Raw genomic sequence first — 21,260 nt, 5'->3', positions numbered from 1 at the left:
CTCCAAAGATGCAAGTCGATTGATACAAAAACTAAAACTAACACTAGCATGTCGCCATCTAGTTGTTTCTATGTTAGATTCTCATAGTTATCGAGATTTATCTTTAAAAATCTTTGTTGTTTATTTTTCTTTTATGTAACATTTGTTTAAAATTGTACAAACAACTGTTTTGGACCTAAATCCAGGATTCAAAGGCTTTGTGTCTACCTCAAGTTTTTGTGGATTGGTGCATAAAATACAGTCAAATAGATTCGTCTTTGCTAGTCAACAAAACAGATTGTTTCTGAGTATCAGATTCAGATTACTTCAGATCGACCTGTTGATTGTCAACAAAAGCTGATCAATAGATACTTATCATTTCATATCTCATCTATTTCACGAGTTTACCTCTAAGATCAACATGGTAACTTGAAACCCAACTTTCTTTCAACACGAAATTTGTAATTCTTTCGCCAATGGTAAGTAATCATCATAAATATCTTAATTACTTTCCTCAATTACCGTGGTTTTCCGTTTTTCTTGTTACATCCTCACAATAGTGCTATTACGATTTGTCACTTTCAACTCCTTTGTGTTGATTCAAAGGCATTTTTATGTCTTTTTCCTCTCTGTCTCTCTTGTGATCACGATACTTTTGTTATCACACATTATTGACTACCTTTTTAACAGTAAATCAAGACTGACTTTTAATGAAAGCTTTACATTGTTTCTTGTTGTGTCCTCAAGTTATTAAGCTACTTCTAACAATCTATCGCATCTTTTAATTACCTCAAATATAATCTCGTTTTAGATATAATATAAATCTGAAGAGATGTAATAATAACATTCAACCATTGGGTAATATCTTTATTGGATTAAATGATTTATGTTAGCAGTGCAATACAATGGGTGAGTTTTAACTTTTTTCAGGCCAAATTAATATTTATAGTAATACAGTTATCATTTATGGTTGAAACAATTTCCTAGCTAAATTGAATAATTATATGGATGAACATGAGCATGAGATAATGATGAAAATCATGACTAGAAGTATCTTTAACCCAACAGATTCACCAACAATTTGTAAATATTTGGATACAAATTTTCATACGATGTTCACCTTTAGTTATGATTCCTTTATCCCTTTGCTATTTTTTAACACAATCATTTACTTGATTTTTTGACAAATATTTGACCATTAACCTTCTCTTATTTCATTTTAATTTCAGATTTTGTTTACCGAATCATGGTTCATGATGGCCCATCAAAATCCTATCTGTTTGCCCTGACCTAATTGCCATCGAGAGTTTCTTGATTGCTGCATAAACACACCATTGGAATCAATGAATTGTTAGTCTACAAATTAATCAATTATTTTATCTAATGAGATGTTTATTTTCTGTATCTACTTTGACTTCATTGTTACAGTTATCATTTCACAACGGTTCATTGGCACTTTCATTCTTTGACGATCGATTATTATGTCTTAAAATGGGATTGAGAGTCTCTCCATTTTACATGAGATGAGCTATTCAATTTGATTGTTACCATCTTCAGGACAACTGGGTTTCATCATTTAACCACTGATGCAATGGCGTTACACTTCTTCATTTATCTTATTTTATCAGTGAATTTTTTCTGCATACTCAATGAATTGACAACTGTCATTGACATTTACCAGTTATTGGACAATTATCATTGATACCTACATCATCCTCAGTATACATGATGCTATGTCCAAGATTATTGCGATCAGAAATTAATTTGAAAACAAAACAAAGAAGAAAGCGAATTGAAAGTTTTGTTTCAGTGTTGACCTCATTCGTTTAACTAATTATTAAAAATCTACAGCTAAACCTAATGTCTAACAATTTTAAATAAATTAATTGTCATAATGTAATGTATTGTAATGTAATGTCATAAATCATTACTGTTTTGACGACTTCGTCTTGAAGTCGTTTATAAGTCGTTCGTTTTATAATTCATCCTTATTCATCGGTATTACAGTAACGAACAGTCAAATTATTTTTGCTATAACTTTTTTTAATGTTTAGGTTTTCAGGGTTGAACAAAAGAAGTAAAAACGACGTGAAAATGTGCATCTGATCAGATTCAAATCATGAAAAGAAACTGGCATAAGCTTTTCTCTCTCTTGCTCGATGAGATTTCATATCAAATAGAACGGCTGCTAATTTGGCCTGGATTGATTTTTCATTTGGAGATAATTTTAGCGCTTGTCTTAGCGATTCAAGGGAAGCTTTATAATCACGAAATCCATGAAATGCCTGACCTCTCCTGAAATGTGCCTTTACGTTTTCTGGTTCCATATCAAGAGCTTTATTACAATCAATCAAAGCATCGATGTAACGCTTTGATTTAGTTTTGCATGCAGCACTGTGAAAGATAAAGAAGGCAATTAGTACAACTATTAAATTTGTTTAAAATGAATGATAAATTTAACAATTACCTGTTGAGTAGACATTGCAATCTAAGTCTTTTTACCCTTTTTATTTCTTCATCGCTCATTTTCTCATCGTCATGTAAGACTTCCAAATACCGTAAAGCTTTTGTATATTTTGAGCAAGCAATAGTGAAAGCTTCTTTCTTATAAAGTCTGTTTCCGACTAATTTCATCTTTTCCGCAGCTTTTACTATTAAATCAACCTGTAAATTAAAAGTAAAAATCATGAGTCAACCTGTATTTTAAAGTAACAGCTATCAATCCAACCAACATTGTTTAGATCTAAATCTGAGTCCTCTGGAAATGGAGGATAAGCTTCACCAGTTCTATCATTAGGCATCCAACCAAAATCTTGGCCATGTTTCAACTGACCACAATCAATGATAACGATAGGCTATAAAAAAGTAAGGATTGAAATTAATATCAAATTGATGAAATAAGAAAAAATTAAATGCCATTTGTTTTGCTATGTTTTTTTTGATAGGCAAGTTAAAAGGAATTTATAGATGAAAGTTGGATTGAAAAAGTTTTATTGAACTCTATCATTCCTATATTGTATATCGATTTAGATTGATATTTATATTTATATTCAAGTTAGGTTGCTGGATATTAAAGAATAATTAACTTACTTCAATAGATCTTTCTGTATCTGGATTTGTATAGATATTTTCAATCAAATGAACAATGCCCATTCCTTTGCGAACTTGACCAAAAGCAACATATTGATTTTCCAAATGAAATAAAGGTACAGTAGAGATGAAGAACTGAGATCCATTTGTGTTAGGTCCACTGCTGGCCATACTGACAATTCCAGGTTTGTCATGCTGAAGAGAGTAATAAAATACAAATAGATTAAAACCACTGTAAATTTATTTAATTTGAAAATCATACAATTGATATATCATGTTAAGGAAAAAAATTAATTTACCTTGATTTCAAACCCTTCATCATCGAATGTAGGCCCATAAATGCTTTCACCACCAGTTCCGTCATTATGATGAATGTCTCCACTTTGTATCATAAGATTTCTGACAACTAAAAGATAAAATATTATGTATAATAGAAATGGCAGATTGAACGAAAGGCAAATATCATTAAAACAATTAAATTACCTCGATGGAATGCTAATCCTTTATAAGTCAGCTTATAACCTGATTCTGACATTCCAAGTTCACCTGTGCATAAGGCGCGAAAGTTTTCACTAGTTCGGGGTACTATCTTATCAAATAGTTCTATCACTATTCTTCCAACTTTGATTAGAAATCAAAATCGTGATGTCAAATGTTAATGTTGATGAAAGAAATAAAGTGAGATTTAAGGTCTGTTCAAGCGACATTTATGATATAGGGTTTACTTACCCATTTCACCAGAAATGGCAATATCGAGATAAACGAAGATTCCTTGTGTCAAATCAAGCTGTCCATTACTCATTGTTGATTAAACACTAAATGATTTTGTTGTTGGATCAAATTGACACGAATTGGCAAGAATTAAATAATAAATAAAGTGAATGAAGTTTAGCGTGAATAACAAATCGAGAGGATTAAAACACAAAATAAGCTACAATTTAAAGTTTCACAAATCTTCAAAAGGAATAGATAACCAAAGGTAGAACCAAAAAGTGTTCAAGAGTAATCTTTGAAGTCTAATTTAATGTTTGAGGAAACATTTTTAATAATTTAACGTTGTTACGAAATTCAAAAAAGTTGAGCCAAGATGAATAATGTTAATTGATTAGAAATAATTAAATAGTTACTCATTATGATTTACATCATCTAGCCATTTGTTACATTAAGTATTAGCATCAGCATTAGCAATGTTATTTCAAATGATTAATAGATATAGCAAAATTTATCTAATTGTTTTGTATTCTTACAATAGTAATTAATCAGTATTTAAGCTTCTCGCAGCTTATTTCCATTTATTCGACACTAATAGATGATCATTTTGGTCGATAAATGTGGGTAAAATCATTTTGATTAAATTGAGAAATAATAATTCTTCGAGATACAAGCTTTACTATCGATATAACGGTGTAATGATAGCGAACACAGTTTCAGCTAATGGTCTAAACACTAGAGTATTTAAACTGGATTTAAGTAGGTGGCGAAGTAATGACAAATAAAATCCAATGTCTGTATTTAAGTGAATTTAAAAAAACAGAAATAATTTCATTTTGATAAAATGGACCTAAAAAGTTATCACAAGATATGAATTTGAATTTAAGTGCTACTGTCTTAAAATAAATAGGGTGCATTTGTCTTGAAAACACACTGTAAATCCACTTGTTGAGACATCAAAATATTTACAGAGATGAAGTCAAATTGAATTATTGGTTGAAAAATAAATATTGGAATGGACTTATAAAAATCCTTTCAGGAAGGATTAGAAGAGATGGCCGCTGACTTACTTGTATTTGAGCTTGAATTTCATATAATCTGATATAAAGTCTGAGCATTTACACATTATCAGAGATTTTCTGTGACTTAATAAACTCATTAGTAATTGGAACAAGACACTCTTTGAATAAAATTCAATTAGCTAATTTAATTTGAGTTTTAGATACTTGGGTTCATCATTTTCTTTTGTCTTTATGTTTACTTTCAATATTTCGTTTGCCAACAAGGAGGCTTTTCATTTAAATGAATAACGCTTCAAGTTAAACAAATATTTGGCATTGGATGAAATTTTTGTTCTCGTGTTAAGATTATTTTGATTGAAATCGTTTTTGATAAAAGTAACTTAATGAGTCACCCAGGGGCGATAAAGCAATTGATTGTGGATAAAACTGTTCACTGTTCAAACAATGTGCTTTTCCCTTTCCTGATGAAAAATTATGTATTTCTATCAACTTGTGTTCAATTTTTCAACATTTTGAAATATATTTGACTTGATTTAATAATTTTATAAATAGAATCAAAACTTAAATCACTTTCAATTGTGAATAGAAACAATTTAATCATCGAGTGGAGTTGATAAAAACATGAAATGACAAGCTACTTATGGGAGTACCTTTCGAAGATTGACAATCACAATTGGGTTTAGAATTTTGAATATTTCCAAAAAGAAAAAAAAATTAGCCGCAAGACAATGTATAATTAAGTTCATCAAAACCAATAAGATGCGTTATTTAAGAGAAAGGAGACAAAAATGGAAATGATTAGAAGTTAGCTTTAACGTCTTCAACAACAGTTTCCACTTGAATTGGAATTGTTTCCACTTAAGGGTACACTGGAATTTGATGGTGAGTGTTGGGGTCCGACTTTGATTCCGTTAGACTCGTTATTGATGTCAAAAACACCCTCTTGGATTTTTTCGTAGATTTCCTTCGCAGTATTGATGAAAGCTTCCTCTACATTGGTCGCAGTTTTGGCCGATGTTTCCATGAATATAAGACCATGTTCTCGAGCGAAGTTTTCCCCTTCTTCCTTTTTCACTTCACGTCGTGATTCAAGATCACTTTTGTTACCAATTAGCATTATCACCATGTTAGAATTGGAATGTTGACGAGCATCTTCAAGCCATGTAGTCAAATGGTTGAACGTATCACGACGAGTGATATCATAGACCAATAATGCTCCAGCAGCACCTCTGTAATAGGAACGAGTGATAGACCTGAATGCTTCCTGGCCTGCAGTATCCCATATTTGTAATTTAATTTGTTTGCCATCAATGGGTATCATACGAGCACCAAACTCAACACCAATTGTTAGATCATGTACTGGTTGAAATCTTTTATCAGTAAACTGTAAGAGCAAACATGATTTACCAACTCCTAAAGTACGTCGAAAAATCAGAAAAAAAGAGAAATCATTAGTAAAATGGACAGCAAAAAGCTTTAACCAAGCAAATCATTGACAAGCAACCATATTGAAAGATACGGAATACAAACAAGAGGAAAAAATGGAGAGTATCGAAAGAAAGAGAAAGTAAAAGCAAAACAGAGAGAAAGAGACAGAAAGATGGAAGACACAAAATCAGGAGAAACAAAAAATGAAAGCAAAAAGAAATTTAAAGCTAGATCAGGTGTATTAGCATAATCAATCATATGTTAGTTTATAGACAATTAAATTATTACCTGTATCACCAATGATAATATATTTAAAAAGAAACGCATAAGACATTTTGACGATGGAAATTTATGTTGTTTACAAATAGTATATCAAAAGCTGAGTCCCTTTGAAGATCTGTTTGTAAACAAGACTGGAGTTGGAACTGTAATTTATTACAATATTTTCATGATTTCGCCAACATCGATGTTAAATCGATTTAACTTTCGATCTATCGAGTTTGTGTGCTTTGATAAATTAATCCTTATTTGGTTGAACCAATTTAATTGCTCTCTTCCTTATTAATTAGAGAGAATCAATTAATCCAATAATCAAATAATAGCATTAAATTTTGCTGAAAATTTTGTTTCTAAATTCGATAATTGATTGCATGAATATTGCTCTTTTAAACAAAATTACCATGCAAATGAAAATGGGAAATTGTACTTTTTTTAGAAACGCAAAGCATAATGATTACATTGTTTAATCACCAACGTTCAACTATCATTTTTAATTTAGGTGCTATTAATAGTAAAATTGTCTGATATATTCAAAGATGGAGTCATCTAGAGTAAACATAAATAAATCGATAGCAGGTAGTTAAATGTAAATTGGGAAGGAAATTGTTCGAGGACGGAAATGGGAAATGTTGAAAGGAAAATTTAAAGTGCAATTTGACGGAAAAGCGTCAAAGCAAACTTCTCAAAATCTTGGCAGAAATAATTATCACAAAAGAATTTTAAATAAACTTGTTTGTTAAAATTTAAATTTGAACAACAAATTTGAATACAAACTTTAATAGCAGAGTTAACAAAAAATAGACAGTGCATGTGTTAGTTAAATGCTCTCTTTCAAAACTATACAAATTTAAATTTACTGAATCAGTCTCATTTGTCCAAATTTTAAAACTTCTAGAGATAATTTTCATCTAATCATGATCTATGGGCTGGTTGATTATTCCCTTGTTGAAAATTTTGTACTTGTGGCTGTTGTTGTTGAGCATTATTGGATCCTTGTTGATTGGCCTAAAAGATAAACAAAAAAGTTATTAGAAAAAATAAACGAAATTGATCATGAAATAAATCAACGGAAATTATGAAATTACCGCATGAACGGGTTGATTCGAAGGTATGGCCGAGTAGACAGGTTTATTGGGAGCAGCTTGGGCAGATCCAGAGGGTGGTTGGACGTTATACTGTTGATTCGGGGCAGCTTGTTGGGGAGCACCAAATTGATTAGCTGATCCTGATGGAGGAGGAATGTTATTATTAGGATTAGCAACATGGGCGATTTGGGGATTCCCTGATGAATGTATCTGAGGTTGTTGATGCATTTGCGGCTGTTGTTGGTAATTTTGATACTGTTGATGTTGCATCTGTGGTGGTGGTGGTGGAGGTGGATGTTGTTGGCCATAATATTGTTGCTGATTTTGATGGTTACTCTGAGGTTGATACTGAGCATTTGGATGAACAGCAAACTGAGGTGGAGCCTGATAGCCACCATGGCCTGGAGGAGGAGGGTGTTGTGGATAACCCTGATGTTGAGCAACTTGATATTGAGGCCCATGGCCAAATTGTTGATGAGGTGGTGGAGGACCTTGCATATGTGGTTGATAGGGAGGCATGTAGTATCCATATTGCTGAGCAAGGTATTCCTGTCTCCTTGCTTCGTACTGTCGTAATTCATCTTCATTAAACATCTGCTGTTCATCGATTCCTTTCCATCCTTCATCACGCTCAAAGTCAGCCTTGTGTGTTAAATCAATAAACTCTTTTCGGCTGATAAGGCCATCTTTATTTGAATCTGCTTCCTTGTAAATATGTTCCCTCATACGATGATACTCTTCTTCCATTTCATTGGGATCATCTTCTGGATTATTAGGGTCATACATTTTTTTCACTTCAATAGACAATAGAGCTTCAACTTCCTCAGGATCCAAGTATCCATCACCATTAACATCGTGAAGCGCAAAAAATGTTTTTGGATTGAACTCTTCTTTAGGCATATGATCTTGTTCCTCCCAAACTTCTTCAAATTGCTGTTTACTACCAGGATGGTGGACACGAGGGTGCTCTTTATGTTTTTGCACAGTTTCATCGTGCTTTTTAACGGCTTCAGTTTTCTGTTCTTCAGTCATATTTTTCAAACTTTCTCGATATTGATATTCTTTCTCCATTTCGTATCTCTTAAACTCTTCTCTCCTTTTTTTGTCGAGCTCCTCTAAATCATGAGTGGCCTGGAAAAGACAGAAACAGTGAACGAAATCGTCGGGAAAAAACAAAAATTAAATACAGTTACAATTAGAGACTATACATTTTTTCAGAAGTTTGAGAGGATGCTGTTTAAGGGAGCAACTTTTGAAACTTGTGTTATAGATCATTGACTTGCAACTGATAACCTTAATTTTAGTTTCAATATGTTCCTCCACATCTCCCCTCAATTTTTATAGGTCATGTAATATTTAAACTTTCACTAAGAGTGTACCTTAACAATTAATTTGTGTAAATCTTGGGCTTCAAATGAATGGGGATTGTTGTGATCCAAGTGATCTAGAAAAAGAAATGCAATCATTTTAGTGTTATGTCAAATCAATGAAAAGGATAAGATAAGAAATGAATTTAGCACTTCTATTACAGCTCAGAATTTAGAAAATCAGTCAATTAAATCGACTGGATACAAACCTGTACCAAATTCTTGCAAATCATGTTCTTGTTTCGCTAATCTCCGCAGTCTATCCATTTCAATCCTTTTTAACTCATCGAGCTTAGTCCGTACATTGTGATTAACAAAATTAAGCTCAGAAGCAATGGCTCCAGATTTAATATGTTCAGCTGAAACATTTTCCAGCTTTTTGGCGAAGTCTTTGTCCTCTTCTAATACTGATACAACTTCTTGTAAATAGCGCCCATATTCCAAACCCTGAGAAGATAAAGAATCCATTTACTTATAATTTGCATTGACACACTTTTTAAACGAAGCTTGAATAATCAATTTAGAAAAAACAAATCCACAAAACAGTTGAATACTAACCAAATCATTGATTACGGTATCAGGATCTTTACCAAAATCACTTTCCACAGGTTTATTTTGGTCAACAGGGGCCGAACTAGCGGCCTGTAACATTAAAAAAATAATTGTCCAGGTAATCATATTTATTGCACAATAATTTTACTCAAACTGTATAAAAACTAATAACAATTATTTAATAAGTCCATTGGGATTTGAGTAAATTATGTTATGAAGACGTAATCACAATTCAAACAAAACAGATGTAATTCAACAATCAATTATAAACAGAGTGTTGATGTTTATGTTCACTTCAAATATTATAGTTCTTATTGAGCTCCAAGTTGAATATATTTTCACAAAAACAACTCGCCTAACAATTAATCCCAATTAATAACCAATATAATAAAGATTCGAGATTAAATCGAAGATTAATTGACAAAATTAGTTAAATATGGTAAAAAATATAGCAGGAAGAGAACAGATAACAAACTTGAAGTTACAGTAGATTGTCAAGTACTAGTGTTTCTGCAATACTATCGATTCTTCGATATAAATCGATACTTTTTTCAACGATAAAAATTGATACTTACTCCGATTATATCGGTATCAGTCGATACTTTTAAACCGCTTAACTTTATGCAGAAAGTTAGTTTTATAAGAAAGTTTAGTCAAATTCTGTTTAATGCCAGCATTATTTCTCTCCAGCAGATTATATTATAAGAGAAAAAAGAATCAAATAAAGCCTGAAAACTACGAAAAATTATGTTTTCTTAACTCTGCGCCATTAAAACCAAAAATATTATGCAATTTTAATTTATTGCTCACGATATTTTACGATTTTTCCGATTTTTTCATTGATATTTTTCGATACAAGTATCGAACGATATAATCGATACATTGCTCAAAAAAATCGTTTCTTTCGATCCATACCAGAAAAAAAAATCGAGAAACACTATCAAGTACACATCAGCGTGATTCAAATGTATGACAAGACGTCATCCAAGGGAACGTTGCTGAATTAAGTTTGGCGAATTGTACAATCATGTGTATCATGTTTATATTTATTTTCATGAAATTTTCATGGTTTAAGAATTTAAATTAGAGAAAATTAACTGAAAGGGAAGATCAGAGGTCATTCTTGATCAAATTTGATTTAAATTATAGAAAACCATTTCATGCAAATGAATGTAAAATTGTTGATTGAGTGAAAATTATTGATTCATCAAATATTTTATAAATTAAATTTAAAATCTAGATATAATTACAACTTTAAATAAATTGAATTCAAACAATAGCAACTTAAATCGCCTAACTAATAAGATTTAGGTTTTATATCCAAAACAATTATGTTTTTTAATTTTTCAGCTTGCATTTTAGCTTCATATGTTCGAACCTCTTGCTCTAGAACTGCCCTCGGATCGATCCGGGGAAGTCTTGGACATTTGCATGATGCTCGTAATTTAGTTGCTTCATCAATAAGACCTTCAAGATGCTCAGCACGGGAATAATGAGCAGGGTGCGTTGACAGAAATTCAACATTTTTGATGACATCAATTTCAGGGGGCAGACCTAATTCTAGTGTCTCGTAGAGACCCATTCGTCTCCAAAATGCTACGAATTCACGAATATCAAAGCAAGCTTTGGCAGCCATAGTTAGACCAACTTCATCTGCTTCTGACTCCAATTTACGATTAAAAGGTAAAGTAATGGTTAAACTGGTAATCTTATTCAAAATAAAATGAAACGCAGCTGCTAATGCATCAGAAAACGGAAGGGCCCATATCAGTGCTATTCCTATCATCATAATGAAATCTATCCATGATGTATAACTTAAAATCTCAGCAGCATGTCCACAGATCGAATGAGCCATCTCGTGAGCCAAAATAACTCCCAACTGATCATCATTTTTACATAAGTTGAGTATGCCTAAAGAATATAAAGAATATAAAATATTTTGATTAGTCAATGAACGGTAAAGTATCGGAAAATGGGGAATAATATAAAGTACAGGGAAATGATAAAACAAATAAAATACCTGAAAAGACGAATATCTGCCCAGTCGGTGTAACGAAGGCATTCTTTATTTCTGGCGCATTAACAACAGTCACAGTCCACTTTTTGGTGAATATTTGCTTGATATCTTGGTTGGCATTTAGAATTCTCATTGCAACTCGCTCAATTTGTTGACATAATGGATGGTTTGCTGGAAACAATTTATCCTGATAAAGAGCAAGTTGTGCTTGAAATTCAATATCAGCTAATGATGAAAATTGGTCTTCAGTGAAAAGGATAAATCTTTTTCTCTTAGTTACTGGAGTTTCTTGAATATGGGTTTCAAAGAATACAAAACCTATTATCCCTAAAACAGCTACAACTAGACCAATTTTTTCGGCATTAGCCATGAGCCATTGTTTAAATAACTGCTTCTTATTGGGAGGTAAGGCACTGTACCATTTACGGATCGATCTACCCATAAGGATGGCAGCTAATTTACCTAATGGACGTAAGATTACCCAAATAATAGCAGGAACTTGTCGGGGCTTTGAAGTGTGAAAATATCTCAGGCCACATAGTGATGGGCTATCAAAACATTTTTTTATCCCCAAATTGGCTGAAAGATAAGAACGGAATTATGAAGAATCATTTTAATCATTTCTGAGCATTTCATTTTTCATCTAATTACTTACCAGGGTTATTATAGGCTTTTGCAGATCTATTCAGAAGTACTGTTGAGAATTGACGAACATGTTGGTGTTTTATCTTGGTACAATTAAATATCTTATTAGGTTGGCATAAAAGTACCCATGAGGATACTCCTTTGCTCAATCGGGCCAAATTGTAAGCCATAGAACAGAACTGGTCATTCTCCCGAAACAATCACTTCATCATTGCCCTGAGAGAGAAAATAAAATTTGACAGATATAGATTACAAAATATTTCTATTCGAAGCCAAATATTTAAAAATTGACTATAAAACAATGAAAACTAAACCACTTTATGATGATTTTATCTTTTACTCACTCAGTTGATTAATTATCAGTCAAAACATCAATTGTTACAAGTTGATTTATCATGAACAGATGTTTAGAGTATTAAATATAAATAAAAGATGGCAAAAGTATCAAAAACAACTAAAGAGTGATACTGATCCAGCAAAACCACATGAGTGGTACAAAACTTCAGGGAAATAAAGAGTAGATTATAAATAGACCAAACAATCAAATTTGATGTTGAAGTGCCAAAATGAATGAAAAATCTTCAGCAAGAAAAACAATAAAATATCGCACAAAAAGAGCTATCACTGAATTGATGATATATCAGACATTCCTGATTAATTCATTAATCTTACCTTAATTCTGAAAGCGACAGGTCAATTGAGAAATTGATCAATAAAACAAACAAAAACAAAAAATGTTTAACTTTTTACTTTTGAAAAACCGGGATCTACATTTGGTAAGAGTATTTGATCCAAGATCCGATACTAAAAACTCGTGATTTTTAGCTGAGGTAAAGTTTGGCTGCTAAAGAATTTCATTCCGATAAATAAGGTAATGAAATTTAATAGAAGAGTAGAAATTATTATCAAAATTTTGTTTTAGTAGGCTTTCATTTTGGACATATTCAGACTAACGATTCTCCTTTAACACAGTATTTCAGATAGATGAGATACGACAGAGCCGCAAGATTTTCGACTCAATCCGGCTGAAGGCTTAATAAACTCTGTTTGGCGGTATTGTTTTCAAACAAATTATGGATGTTTTGGTTTAAGCGTTTTTTTATTGTGAATTCATTTTTCTAGTGAAAATTATTCTAGTGTTTATTTAATAGTCATGTCTCAACAAATTAATTCCACTTTTCGGGGAGAAGAATCCCAAATAAGAGAGCTCTTAAATATGTTCCAAGTAACAATTTTAAAAACTGGTCATGATACACTTTTGCTGGAAAGTAAGTTTGATAGTGATTTAAAACAAAAGCTTAAACCTAAACTTACTAAGTACATGAAAAATTTGGTTGAAATGGATCAACGATTGTCAAACGAGAAAGAAGCTGCATCTGAAGCAAACAATGATGTAAGTTAATCATTTTTTAGTTACTCATTGACTGTAATCTTATGTATATCTTATGTATTTCTTTATTCAGATAAATGCAGCTTACAGAGCATACAGTGATCCCACTACTCTTGCCTCTGAAGACGAAGATCCACTACCAGAAGAGCCAGTTGAATTTGATGATAATGGTGAACCTGTGTATCATTGGCCACCTGCAAGTTGGGGTAATACGACAACCGGACAGAATTACCTAAGAATTTTAGAAGATGATAACTTTGATATATTCTTTGATCATCTTATTAAAATCAAAGATGGACAACCGAAAAATAAATCAGACCCTAGAGTTAAAAGCTTAAAGAATTTATTAGCTCAGAAAGAAAATAATAATGGTGATGTTGAAGATGAAGACGATGAACCAATAGCGTCCGAAGTTGAATCTATCCCAATTGATCCAATTACCAAGAAAAAGATTCGAGTTCCTGTTAAAAATGTTAAATGTGGCCATATTTACGACAAAGATAGCATCGCTAGTTACATGAAATCGACTAATCCAAGGTTTGTTTATAACATTTATTTGCTGGTTTCAAAATAGCTTCTTAAGATTTCGAATTTTTATTCCTTTGTTATGCTTTCATGTTAATGATTTACCTGTCGTTTTTCATCTAGATGTCCTTATATTGGCTGTGTCAATAGAGCACCAATCAGACCAGATGATGTTGTCAACGATGAAGAAACAAGACAGAAAATTGAATACCTTATGGCATTGGAAGATAATGAATCTGATGATGAATAACATAATATTGCAATTTTTCATTACTTTTCTATTGTTATTCCAGTTATTATTGTATTATTTAATATTTCCCCACTTCAATAATTTCTTTTCGATCTCTTTCATACACTACGTTCTTGGACTGATTCCAGCCATCATTCAAAAATAAATCAATGCATCAAGGTTTGCTGATATGATGATTCGAAATTTTTTCTTTGCATGTTTGTTTTGTTGTATTGTCATCATCAATTCTATGGCTGTGCATTCTAGCTATTCATTTGACTAGAAAACATTAACCCTGGAAATGAAATCTACATTATCGTGATGACTGATGAGTTGATTTAGATTTCAATTCTAGATCGTCCCATTTCTCTCATATTTATTATGAGGTCAAAATTTGAAGGCCGCTCCATTGAATCACAAGTTTATCCAATGACTGAGTCAAAAAAGGTTGACATGGATATTATTTGCTGTCATGATATGTATGATATTATGTGTATTCCAAAGAAATATTTGCTAAAACGGTTTTTTATTCAACGCCGAGAAATGGCAATTGGTTATAAATTCCACCTCCCTTCCTTGAGGAACCAAAACCAAAGATGAAATCAAAACAGGAAAAAGGGAAAATTTTGGTAGTCGACTGTCTTTTCATTAAATTCTGGCACAAAAAGAGAACTCAGAAAAAAGTGAGATTAGCAATCAAATTGACCATTCAATGTCTTTCAGTTGCGATGAAAAGATTAGAAAAAAAGATTTCACCGATTGTCGTAATTGATAATTTTTAGACAAAAACAATTTATTGATGAATCACTTATTATGAACATGATCTTGTGAGGTAAATACTAATTTCTGCTGCATCTTGCCTTTCAAGATTTTCGCTGGTGTTGATAAAGATAAAAAGCAAATGAAGTGGAATGAAAATGGCTGTGTGCGTGGTTCATTTCACGTTTACATCAATTCTTGCGATCTTCATTAGTTTACCAGGGAAGATGATAAATTATTAACTAGGGGTAAATCTGGTGAATTAATTAGGCAATAAAAGCGAAGTCAATCTACAAGGAAAATATAAACTTCCAGAGGCAAAGCTAAAGGCAAAACCATAGTTAATGTTAATTATAAAGTAACATATCGGCACATTATTCAAACAAACATTCAAACTGACTTCAGCCATCCTCGAATCAATCCAGATCAATCTATTAAATGGTAAACATTCAGAGAGACTCGAACTGACATCAACCATTACATCAATTTAAAAGGAAAAGATTCGCAAAAAGGTTTCATTGTCGTAGATTCTGTTCTCACTGATTTTACGAGAATCGTTTAATTATCTAATAATGATCAGGCGTACTTCAATTGAAGGAAATTTGAATGCATTTATTTTTGATCTCACATCAAATTGTAATCGATAATGACAATATAATCGAATCATCAATCAGTGTATAAATGGACACATTGTTTAACAATTTACTTGTTGAAATGAAATAACTTTTGTCAATTTTTAGGTTAAATTTTGTTCTGATTGCTTTAAATAGGTCAACTTGATTCAGATTTTAAATTACTTGGAAAGTCCAAGAATTGAAAGGGTCATTTTATGAATATCAATTGACTTGATTAGAAGCCAACATGAAAAGCATCTTGTCAGTGAAACAAATTAGCACAATTGTAAGCTTTTAACTTGCCAAGACTATCAATTTACCCTAATTTAACGATTTAAAAGTTCATTAAATTAATCTTGAATGACAATTTACATGAAAAATATCAAGATAAATAAACATAAAATGGCCTCTTATTTGCATTTGAATGTCATTGGTTAGCAACTTGCTTAGGCATCACAACTCTATGCATTTTATTGTAAACTGTATTGTACTTATTAAATTATTCACAATAAAATATAAATCATCATTAATGATCAATATTGTATTAAATTGTTCTGGTAATTTCAATCTTCTGTCGACCTCAATATTCAGGTATTACCTTTATTTGGCTGTTTAAACTGTTAATATTGGCTTTGATTGTTGAACACTATTTGGGATTTTACCAGGTTTCACCTAAAAATTTACACTGTAATGGTAATGATCTAAATTGTCACAATAAAGGTTATTGCTGATGTTACCATTTACAAGGTTAAATATGAATGAATGCAAATTAAATCTCATGGCACTATTCAGTAATTAGATTGAATGTGAACAATTTATGCAGGTTTAACTTGTTATTGATTAGAGTTCAATGGTTTAATTGAACTAGATCATGAGTCGACTATTTTCAACTCGTCATTAGTTAAACGAGTTATTATTAAACGAATCAACTGGCTTGATGGAAAAGTCGAAATTTAAAATTAAAAAACATTTTCCTTTCCTAAGATCATTGACATCAATAATAGGATTGAATAACGCTCCAAGTTGATTATTGAATAAGTTGATAATCTAATCTGTTTGACACTTTAAAAAATGGAAAAGATTAATTTATTTAAAACAGTTAATTGATTAATCCGTTAAGGGGTTTTTGACGCTTTCAAATCAGTGAAAGGTTTGTTTGTTAAAAAGCATAAAAAATCACATAATCAAGGATAAAATAACTGGATATTAACAATTAAATGTTAATCACTGAAGAAACAAATGAAAAGGTAAAAAAAGATTACATTTCAAATGGATAAAGCAATTCATCATGTAACATTCAGAGTAAATACGAAACATTGAAGGCGCATATTTTTTGTTATTTTGGTCATTGATTAAGTTACCTTTTAGCTTAAAGGTAATTTGATTACAATTAAATTGTAATTCTAATTATGGGTAGATCTTGCAGTATGACCATAGCAATCGATGATATTAACAAACAAACACCTTTGTTTTTGTGTTTATTGCAATACTCAATAAGGTAATGATCCCTTGGAAAGCTTGATTTTTAATAACAATTATTCACCGTAGATGCAAGATGATGACGATTATTGAAGTTGATTGTTTGTAGTTTCTTGTTGGTGATCATTTGGTTAACAATGTTTGGGGAAAATACCAACAACTTAGTTAATTGTTGTATCAATGTTTCCATCAATTAGTCACATCTTTACTTGCTTCTGCATGATGATCATCTTAAAAACCACTTTATCTTCCCTATCTGTGTTTCACCTTTTTGCTTTATTACATTAAATGTGTGTGTGTGTGTCGGTTAATTGCCATTGTTAATTGTTGTTTGACTTGACTGTTATATTTTGTTACCAACTATCATCATCACTATTATTACAATCACCATGATAACCTCCGAACCTTGGAGATATCTTTTCCTATTATCGGGTTATTCCAGATTTTTTCCAATCTTTCCATGTTTTCCTCTACTTAGGAAATAATCAGTCCTTTTCCAGTAGACAAGTAACATGGATCAATGAATTTAAACAGTACATATGATTGTTCTGAAATGAAATAGAAAACAAATATTCAGTAGAATCATCAAAAAGGTTGAGAGAGAAAAAAAACCTAAACAAGTCAAGCTGAAAGCAAAATTAACATAATTATGGTAACATTACATGATAGTTTGATGAACTGGGAAAAATTGAGAAGCAAAAAATCTTTAAGATTCCATCATTATGACATAATAATAATTATAGTTATATCAAAAATTATGATGATAAAACTAATCACAATTGCGATGAAAGACAATGAGATTATCAAGAAAAGCACGAATAAATTGACCGAGACTCATGACATGGGTTCAATTCATTAATGCATAATCTTATTGAAGCTTTACATGGTCTAATCAGGCTCGTTACATGGTACTGCGAATCATTGAAATTTGAAAAATTTTCAACAGTTGAGCAATAAATACCATTTGATAGCTTTCCAGGGAACTTTTCCAGAAAGGCTGGGAATTCCTTTTGCATGTTTTAACCCCTTTCTTGTGTATTATCGGCCGTCTTCTTTATATGTCGAATTTCCCTGAACAATAGAGTTTGAATAATGATATGAAAGACTAAATAAATTTCTCTCTATTGGAGATGATATGAGCCCATAAGGATGTATTAAAATCTGAGGTAAATTCATGCTTGGAAAGAGTTTTGAGATGATCATGAGTACTTACTTTATTAGATTGAATTAAAGGGAAATTTTAACCGTTTAATGTTTGATAAATGATGATCATATATTAAACTGGCAATTCCCAGGTTAACCCAGGTTAACCTTGAAATGATTGAAACCTAAGAATGACGTTTTCGAGTTATAATCATCAAAGAAAATATGACTCTTTGGTGTTAGCGCTCTTTCGTCCTATTAGCTTGTTCCCTTAGCTTCTTCACAAATTCATCTCCACATGTTGAAAGGAGAGAATAATTTTCTTTCTTCAGCAAAAGCATGATTATGACGATCACAAATCATCAAGTTAATTCAATTTCCCAGCAGAAAATATTCTTTCAAGGTGATTCAAGGCTCCCAGGGCAATCTGAGTTTCCATCTTCATCAGCATTCTCAATTAATTTTACATTGATTTGTATTGGTATATCTGTGAGTGCAAGTATTTGCCAGCAATCCTAGAAATATCGTTGCCACATGAGATGGACAAATTAGGAAAAAGAAGAAAACTTGCAACCTGAAGAAAGAAATGAACAAGAATAATTAAATAAAAAGTTACCATGTAAAGTAATTATACTAACTTGATTTTTGGCCAATTTGTCGGCTAATTGATATTGATGGCTGTTGTCGATGATGATGATGATATTAACTAAAACTTCAGGTAATGATCAAATGAAGATTGATTAGTCTGAGTAAAGTTAACTGTTGCTCTTTGCTGTTTCCACGAGATCCCATTGCTTGAGCTTGAAAAAGTGGTTACACGATGTAATAACAGTAAAAACGTTTAGCAGTAAAAACAGGTGAGACAGATCACGTAACCATGTAAAGTTGGCGTAATTTTAGATTCATCTAGGCCTTTCTATCTCTTTCTCTGGTTTACTGTTTTAATGAAAGCTTAATCAACCGGATTAATCCAGTTACTTTTTTGGTAGACAGGGTCTACTTCCATGGGTTTGTCTCTTGAAGATAATCTTGATTTGTCTAAATTGCCTGGAGGAAATAGGCAAGCATGATAAGTATGAGGTTTAAAAAACTATGTTTTCTGTCAACATAGAAGATGTTGATACAAATAATGAGGTGACCTGAAAAACAAGAAAAGAGTCAAATTCCGTTCACTTTTCATCTTTTTATCACATTTTAAAATATAAAAGTTAGCATTGGTTGGTTCAATCCATTCGAATCCGGAATTCACTGATGTTTGTGATAACCTTAAAAGGCCCTTCAGGGAAAAGATCAATGTTGGTGACAAGAAATGAAAACCGATTCAAGATTTAAAGGGGAATAAAAAAAAACGTTTATACAAACTCACATGTTAAGGCTAAAATTAAAATTGATAAGACCTATTGATTACACCTGTTTAAAGAGGCAACAAGTGATAGATCAATGATCAAGATATTGACAAAGACTTGATCCGTCTATCGATAAACAAATCCCAACAAATGGCTAATCTTTTAAAATATCGTCTCTTTTTAATAATTTTGATAACTGCGTAATTGTAGTCATGTTTCCATTTTTACTGTTTTAGATTATATTATTTCAACATTTCATGAAGCCTTGATTATTTTAGTTAAACAATTGTTCATGATAATTGATTAATGTAATTGAAAAATCTGTTAATTCTTTTGATTAAATGGCCAGCAAGTGTGAATTGATAAGGTTATTCAATGATTGACACTGAAGGATTGGTGTAACGGGAACAAAACATTGATGATATTGAATCGCCGTTTTTTTGCTTATGTAAAATAGGTTTAACTATTGGTTAGATTATTTTTATTGCTATCATTGGATGGTTCATGATAAGTATACCGAATAATTTTGTAAAAAAACTAATTAAACCCAAAATTAAAACCAGAAAACCTTCGACCTAAGTGTGTACGTGCTCAACTGAATGGGCTTTACCAGAAAACCAGAAAAGAGCCTCTTGAGGCCTTTTACTTCTGGTTCAAGGTTGATTGGTAATTGTGAATTGTTAAATTGTAATCAGCTCTTTTCCCTCGGTTCAACACCGAGAATAGGAAAAAAAAGATGAACCAGATTCTCATAAGTTGGCTTATTGAGTTAAGGCGTATTGGTTTACAAGTATTTTTGTAATAGAGTTGTTTGTTAGTTTATTTTCAGTCACCTGAGTGTAAGAAGTAAATTGTATCTAATGAGTGGTTGAGTGATATTTCACTGTTTAATAATTTCAAGGTTAATCAGTAATAAGGAGTTTTCCAATTCTCTGATGACAATTATTGTTGAAATATTGTCTGCTATACAGACGAGGGATAAATTAAAAACACATCAAGACTAGGCAAAAGAAATAGCATTAGAAATGGATTTTATCATTATGATTTGGACTTTTCAATGGGAATTAAATTTCTTTTAGCCATTTCTGTCAATAAAACTGATATTCCACTGATTCCTAGAAGATCTTGATAAATATCGCTGAGCGAAATGACACTGTTAAAGACCTTAGAAGGGGCATTGAAACTGACACTGATTGAGTGAATAAACTCAAAATTCTGAAGCTTGCCATGTTGCTAACAGATAATGAAGTGATTTTAAAGATTCTTTAAACATTGCTATTGAATTAAAATTGAAATTGTGCTTTTTGCAATAACAGATAATGTCTAAGAATCTAATATCAAATAACAACGCCTGGATATCCATGGATTGGTTTATAAATGGATAAATTGAAGAATCACAAATTATCTTGTGTGCCATACTTTTTAATTTTACTATCGAGTGTAAGATAAAGCGACAATTTGAAGCTTGAAATTGAATTTTTAAAAGCTCAAATCAAGTGAATGTTTAAGAAAGAGATACAGAAAGAGATGCAGAAAGAAAGAAAGGGAAAAATAAAGCAGACAGGCGAGAGATCACATGACTGGGTTTATCCAGTTTGTT

General features: G+C 31.6%; 5 protein-coding genes and 2 long non-coding RNA genes across 8 annotated transcripts; 2 read left to right on the top strand and 5 right to left on the bottom strand.

Annotated features, from left to right (window-relative positions):
* Positions 1–85: 85 nt before the first annotated feature.
* On the top strand, positions 86–1,982 carry LOC107365304 (uncharacterized). Its single transcript, XR_001569401.3, has 4 exons — positions 86–458; positions 791–888; positions 1,209–1,329; positions 1,408–1,982. It is a non-coding gene; the product is annotated as an uncharacterized LOC107365304 (long non-coding RNA).
* Positions 1,982–4,208, bottom strand: LOC107365270 (peptidyl-prolyl cis-trans isomerase D-like). The gene is made up of 7 exons (XM_015932753.3): positions 3,799–4,208; positions 3,553–3,690; positions 3,369–3,475; positions 3,070–3,264; positions 2,712–2,834; positions 2,447–2,643; positions 1,982–2,373 (listed from the first exon to the last, which is right to left on the bottom strand). Exons 1-7 carry the CDS (start codon positions 3,869–3,871, stop codon positions 2,097–2,099), a joined length of 1,110 nt encoding a protein of 369 aa, XP_015788239.2. The 5' UTR covers positions 3,872–4,208; the 3' UTR covers positions 1,982–2,096.
* A 1,170-nt stretch (positions 4,209–5,378) lies between these two features.
* Positions 5,379–6,624, bottom strand: LOC107365271 (ras-related protein Rab-2). The gene is made up of 2 exons (XM_015932754.3): positions 6,519–6,624; positions 5,379–6,215 (listed from the first exon to the last, which is right to left on the bottom strand). Exons 1-2 carry the CDS (start codon positions 6,562–6,564, stop codon positions 5,623–5,625), a joined length of 639 nt encoding a protein of 212 aa, XP_015788240.1. The 5' UTR covers positions 6,565–6,624; the 3' UTR covers positions 5,379–5,622.
* Positions 6,625–7,226: 602 nt separating this feature from the next.
* Positions 7,227–10,015, bottom strand: LOC107365268 (nucleobindin-2). The gene is made up of 5 exons (XM_015932749.3): positions 9,520–10,015; positions 9,171–9,408; positions 8,974–9,038; positions 7,595–8,725; positions 7,227–7,514 (listed from the first exon to the last, which is right to left on the bottom strand). Exons 1-5 carry the CDS (start codon positions 9,637–9,639, stop codon positions 7,422–7,424), a joined length of 1,647 nt encoding a protein of 548 aa, XP_015788235.1. The 5' UTR covers positions 9,640–10,015; the 3' UTR covers positions 7,227–7,421.
* Positions 10,016–10,698: 683 nt separating this feature from the next.
* LOC107365269 (metalloendopeptidase OMA1, mitochondrial) lies at positions 10,699–12,909 on the bottom strand. Of its 2 annotated transcripts, XM_015932751.3 has the most exons (5): positions 12,848–12,909; positions 12,520–12,754; positions 12,186–12,391; positions 11,534–12,109; positions 10,699–11,424 (listed from the first exon to the last, which is right to left on the bottom strand). In XM_015932751.3, exons 3-5 carry the CDS (start codon positions 12,343–12,345, stop codon positions 10,811–10,813), a joined length of 1,350 nt encoding a protein of 449 aa, XP_015788237.1. In that variant the 5' UTR covers positions 12,346–12,391; positions 12,520–12,754; positions 12,848–12,909; the 3' UTR covers positions 10,699–10,810. The 2 variants fall into 2 exon arrangements, with proteins under 2 accessions (XP_015788237.1, XP_015788238.1); XM_015932752.3 differs by lacking the exon at positions 12,520–12,754.
* A 339-nt stretch (positions 12,910–13,248) lies between these two features.
* Positions 13,249–14,508, top strand: LOC107365083 (uncharacterized). Its single transcript, XM_015932547.3, has 3 exons — positions 13,249–13,568; positions 13,639–14,102; positions 14,214–14,508. The coding sequence occupies exons 1-3, from the start codon at positions 13,329–13,331 to the stop codon at positions 14,338–14,340; spliced, it is 831 nt and encodes a 276-aa protein (XP_015788033.1). The 5' UTR covers positions 13,249–13,328; the 3' UTR covers positions 14,341–14,508.
* Positions 14,509–16,747: 2,239 nt separating this feature from the next.
* Positions 16,748–19,802, bottom strand: LOC107365365 (uncharacterized). Its single transcript, XR_016200230.1, has 5 exons — positions 19,681–19,802; positions 18,953–19,361; positions 18,385–18,888; positions 18,133–18,242; positions 16,748–17,719 (listed from the first exon to the last, which is right to left on the bottom strand). It is a non-coding gene; the product is annotated as an uncharacterized LOC107365365 (long non-coding RNA).
* Between the last annotated feature and the right edge of the window lie 1,458 nt (positions 19,803–21,260).

This window comes from Tetranychus urticae, chromosome 3 (assembly GCF_039701765.1).
Source record: "Tetranychus urticae isolate SD_2017Ah chromosome 3, NJAU_TeUrti_SD_1.0, whole genome shotgun sequence".
NCBI lineage: Eukaryota > Metazoa > Arthropoda > Arachnida > Trombidiformes > Tetranychidae > Tetranychus > Tetranychus urticae.
This window is presented reverse-complemented; position numbering and strand designations above follow the sequence as displayed.

Coding starts and splice junctions, on each gene's coding strand:
- LOC107365270 (XM_015932753.3), bottom strand. CDS start 3,871: ATGAGTAATGGACAGCTTGATTTGACACAAGGAATCTTCGTTTATCTC. Junction 2,835..3,069: donor ATACAGAAAGATCTATTGAA/GTAAGTTAATTA, acceptor ACTTTTTTATAG/CCTATCGTTATCATTGATTG. Junction 2,644..2,711: donor CAGATTTAGATCTAAACAAT/GTTGGTTGGATT, acceptor TTTAATTTACAG/GTTGATTTAATAGTAAAAGC.
- LOC107365271 (XM_015932754.3), bottom strand. CDS start 6,564: ATGTCTTATGCGTTTCTTTTTAAATATATTATCATTGGTGATACAG. Junction 6,216..6,518: donor TATTATCATTGGTGATACAG/GTAATAATTTAA, acceptor GACGTACTTTAG/GAGTTGGTAAATCATGTTTG.
- LOC107365268 (XM_015932749.3), bottom strand. CDS start 9,639: ATGATTACCTGGACAATTATTTTTTTAATGTTACAGGCCGCTAGTTCG. Junction 9,039..9,170: donor TTTGCAAGAATTTGGTACAG/GTTTGTATCCAG, acceptor TTCTTTTTCTAG/ATCACTTGGATCACAACAAT. Junction 7,515..7,594: donor CGAATCAACCCGTTCATGCG/GTAATTTCATAA, acceptor TTTATCTTTTAG/GCCAATCAACAAGGATCCAA.
- LOC107365269 (XM_015932751.3), bottom strand. CDS start 12,345: ATGGCTTACAATTTGGCCCGATTGAGCAAAGGAGTATCCTCATGGGTA. Junction 12,110..12,185: donor AAAAGCCTATAATAACCCTG/GTAAGTAATTAG, acceptor CTTATCTTTCAG/CCAATTTGGGGATAAAAAAA. Junction 11,425..11,533: donor GCAGATATTCGTCTTTTCAG/GTATTTTATTTG, acceptor TATATTCTTTAG/GCATACTCAACTTATGTAAA.
- LOC107365083 (XM_015932547.3), top strand. CDS start 13,329: ATGTCTCAACAAATTAATTCCACTTTTCGGGGAGAAGAATCCCAAATA. Junction 13,569..13,638: donor CATCTGAAGCAAACAATGAT/GTAAGTTAATCA, acceptor TTCTTTATTCAG/ATAAATGCAGCTTACAGAGC. Junction 14,103..14,213: donor ATGAAATCGACTAATCCAAG/GTTTGTTTATAA, acceptor TTTTTCATCTAG/ATGTCCTTATATTGGCTGTG.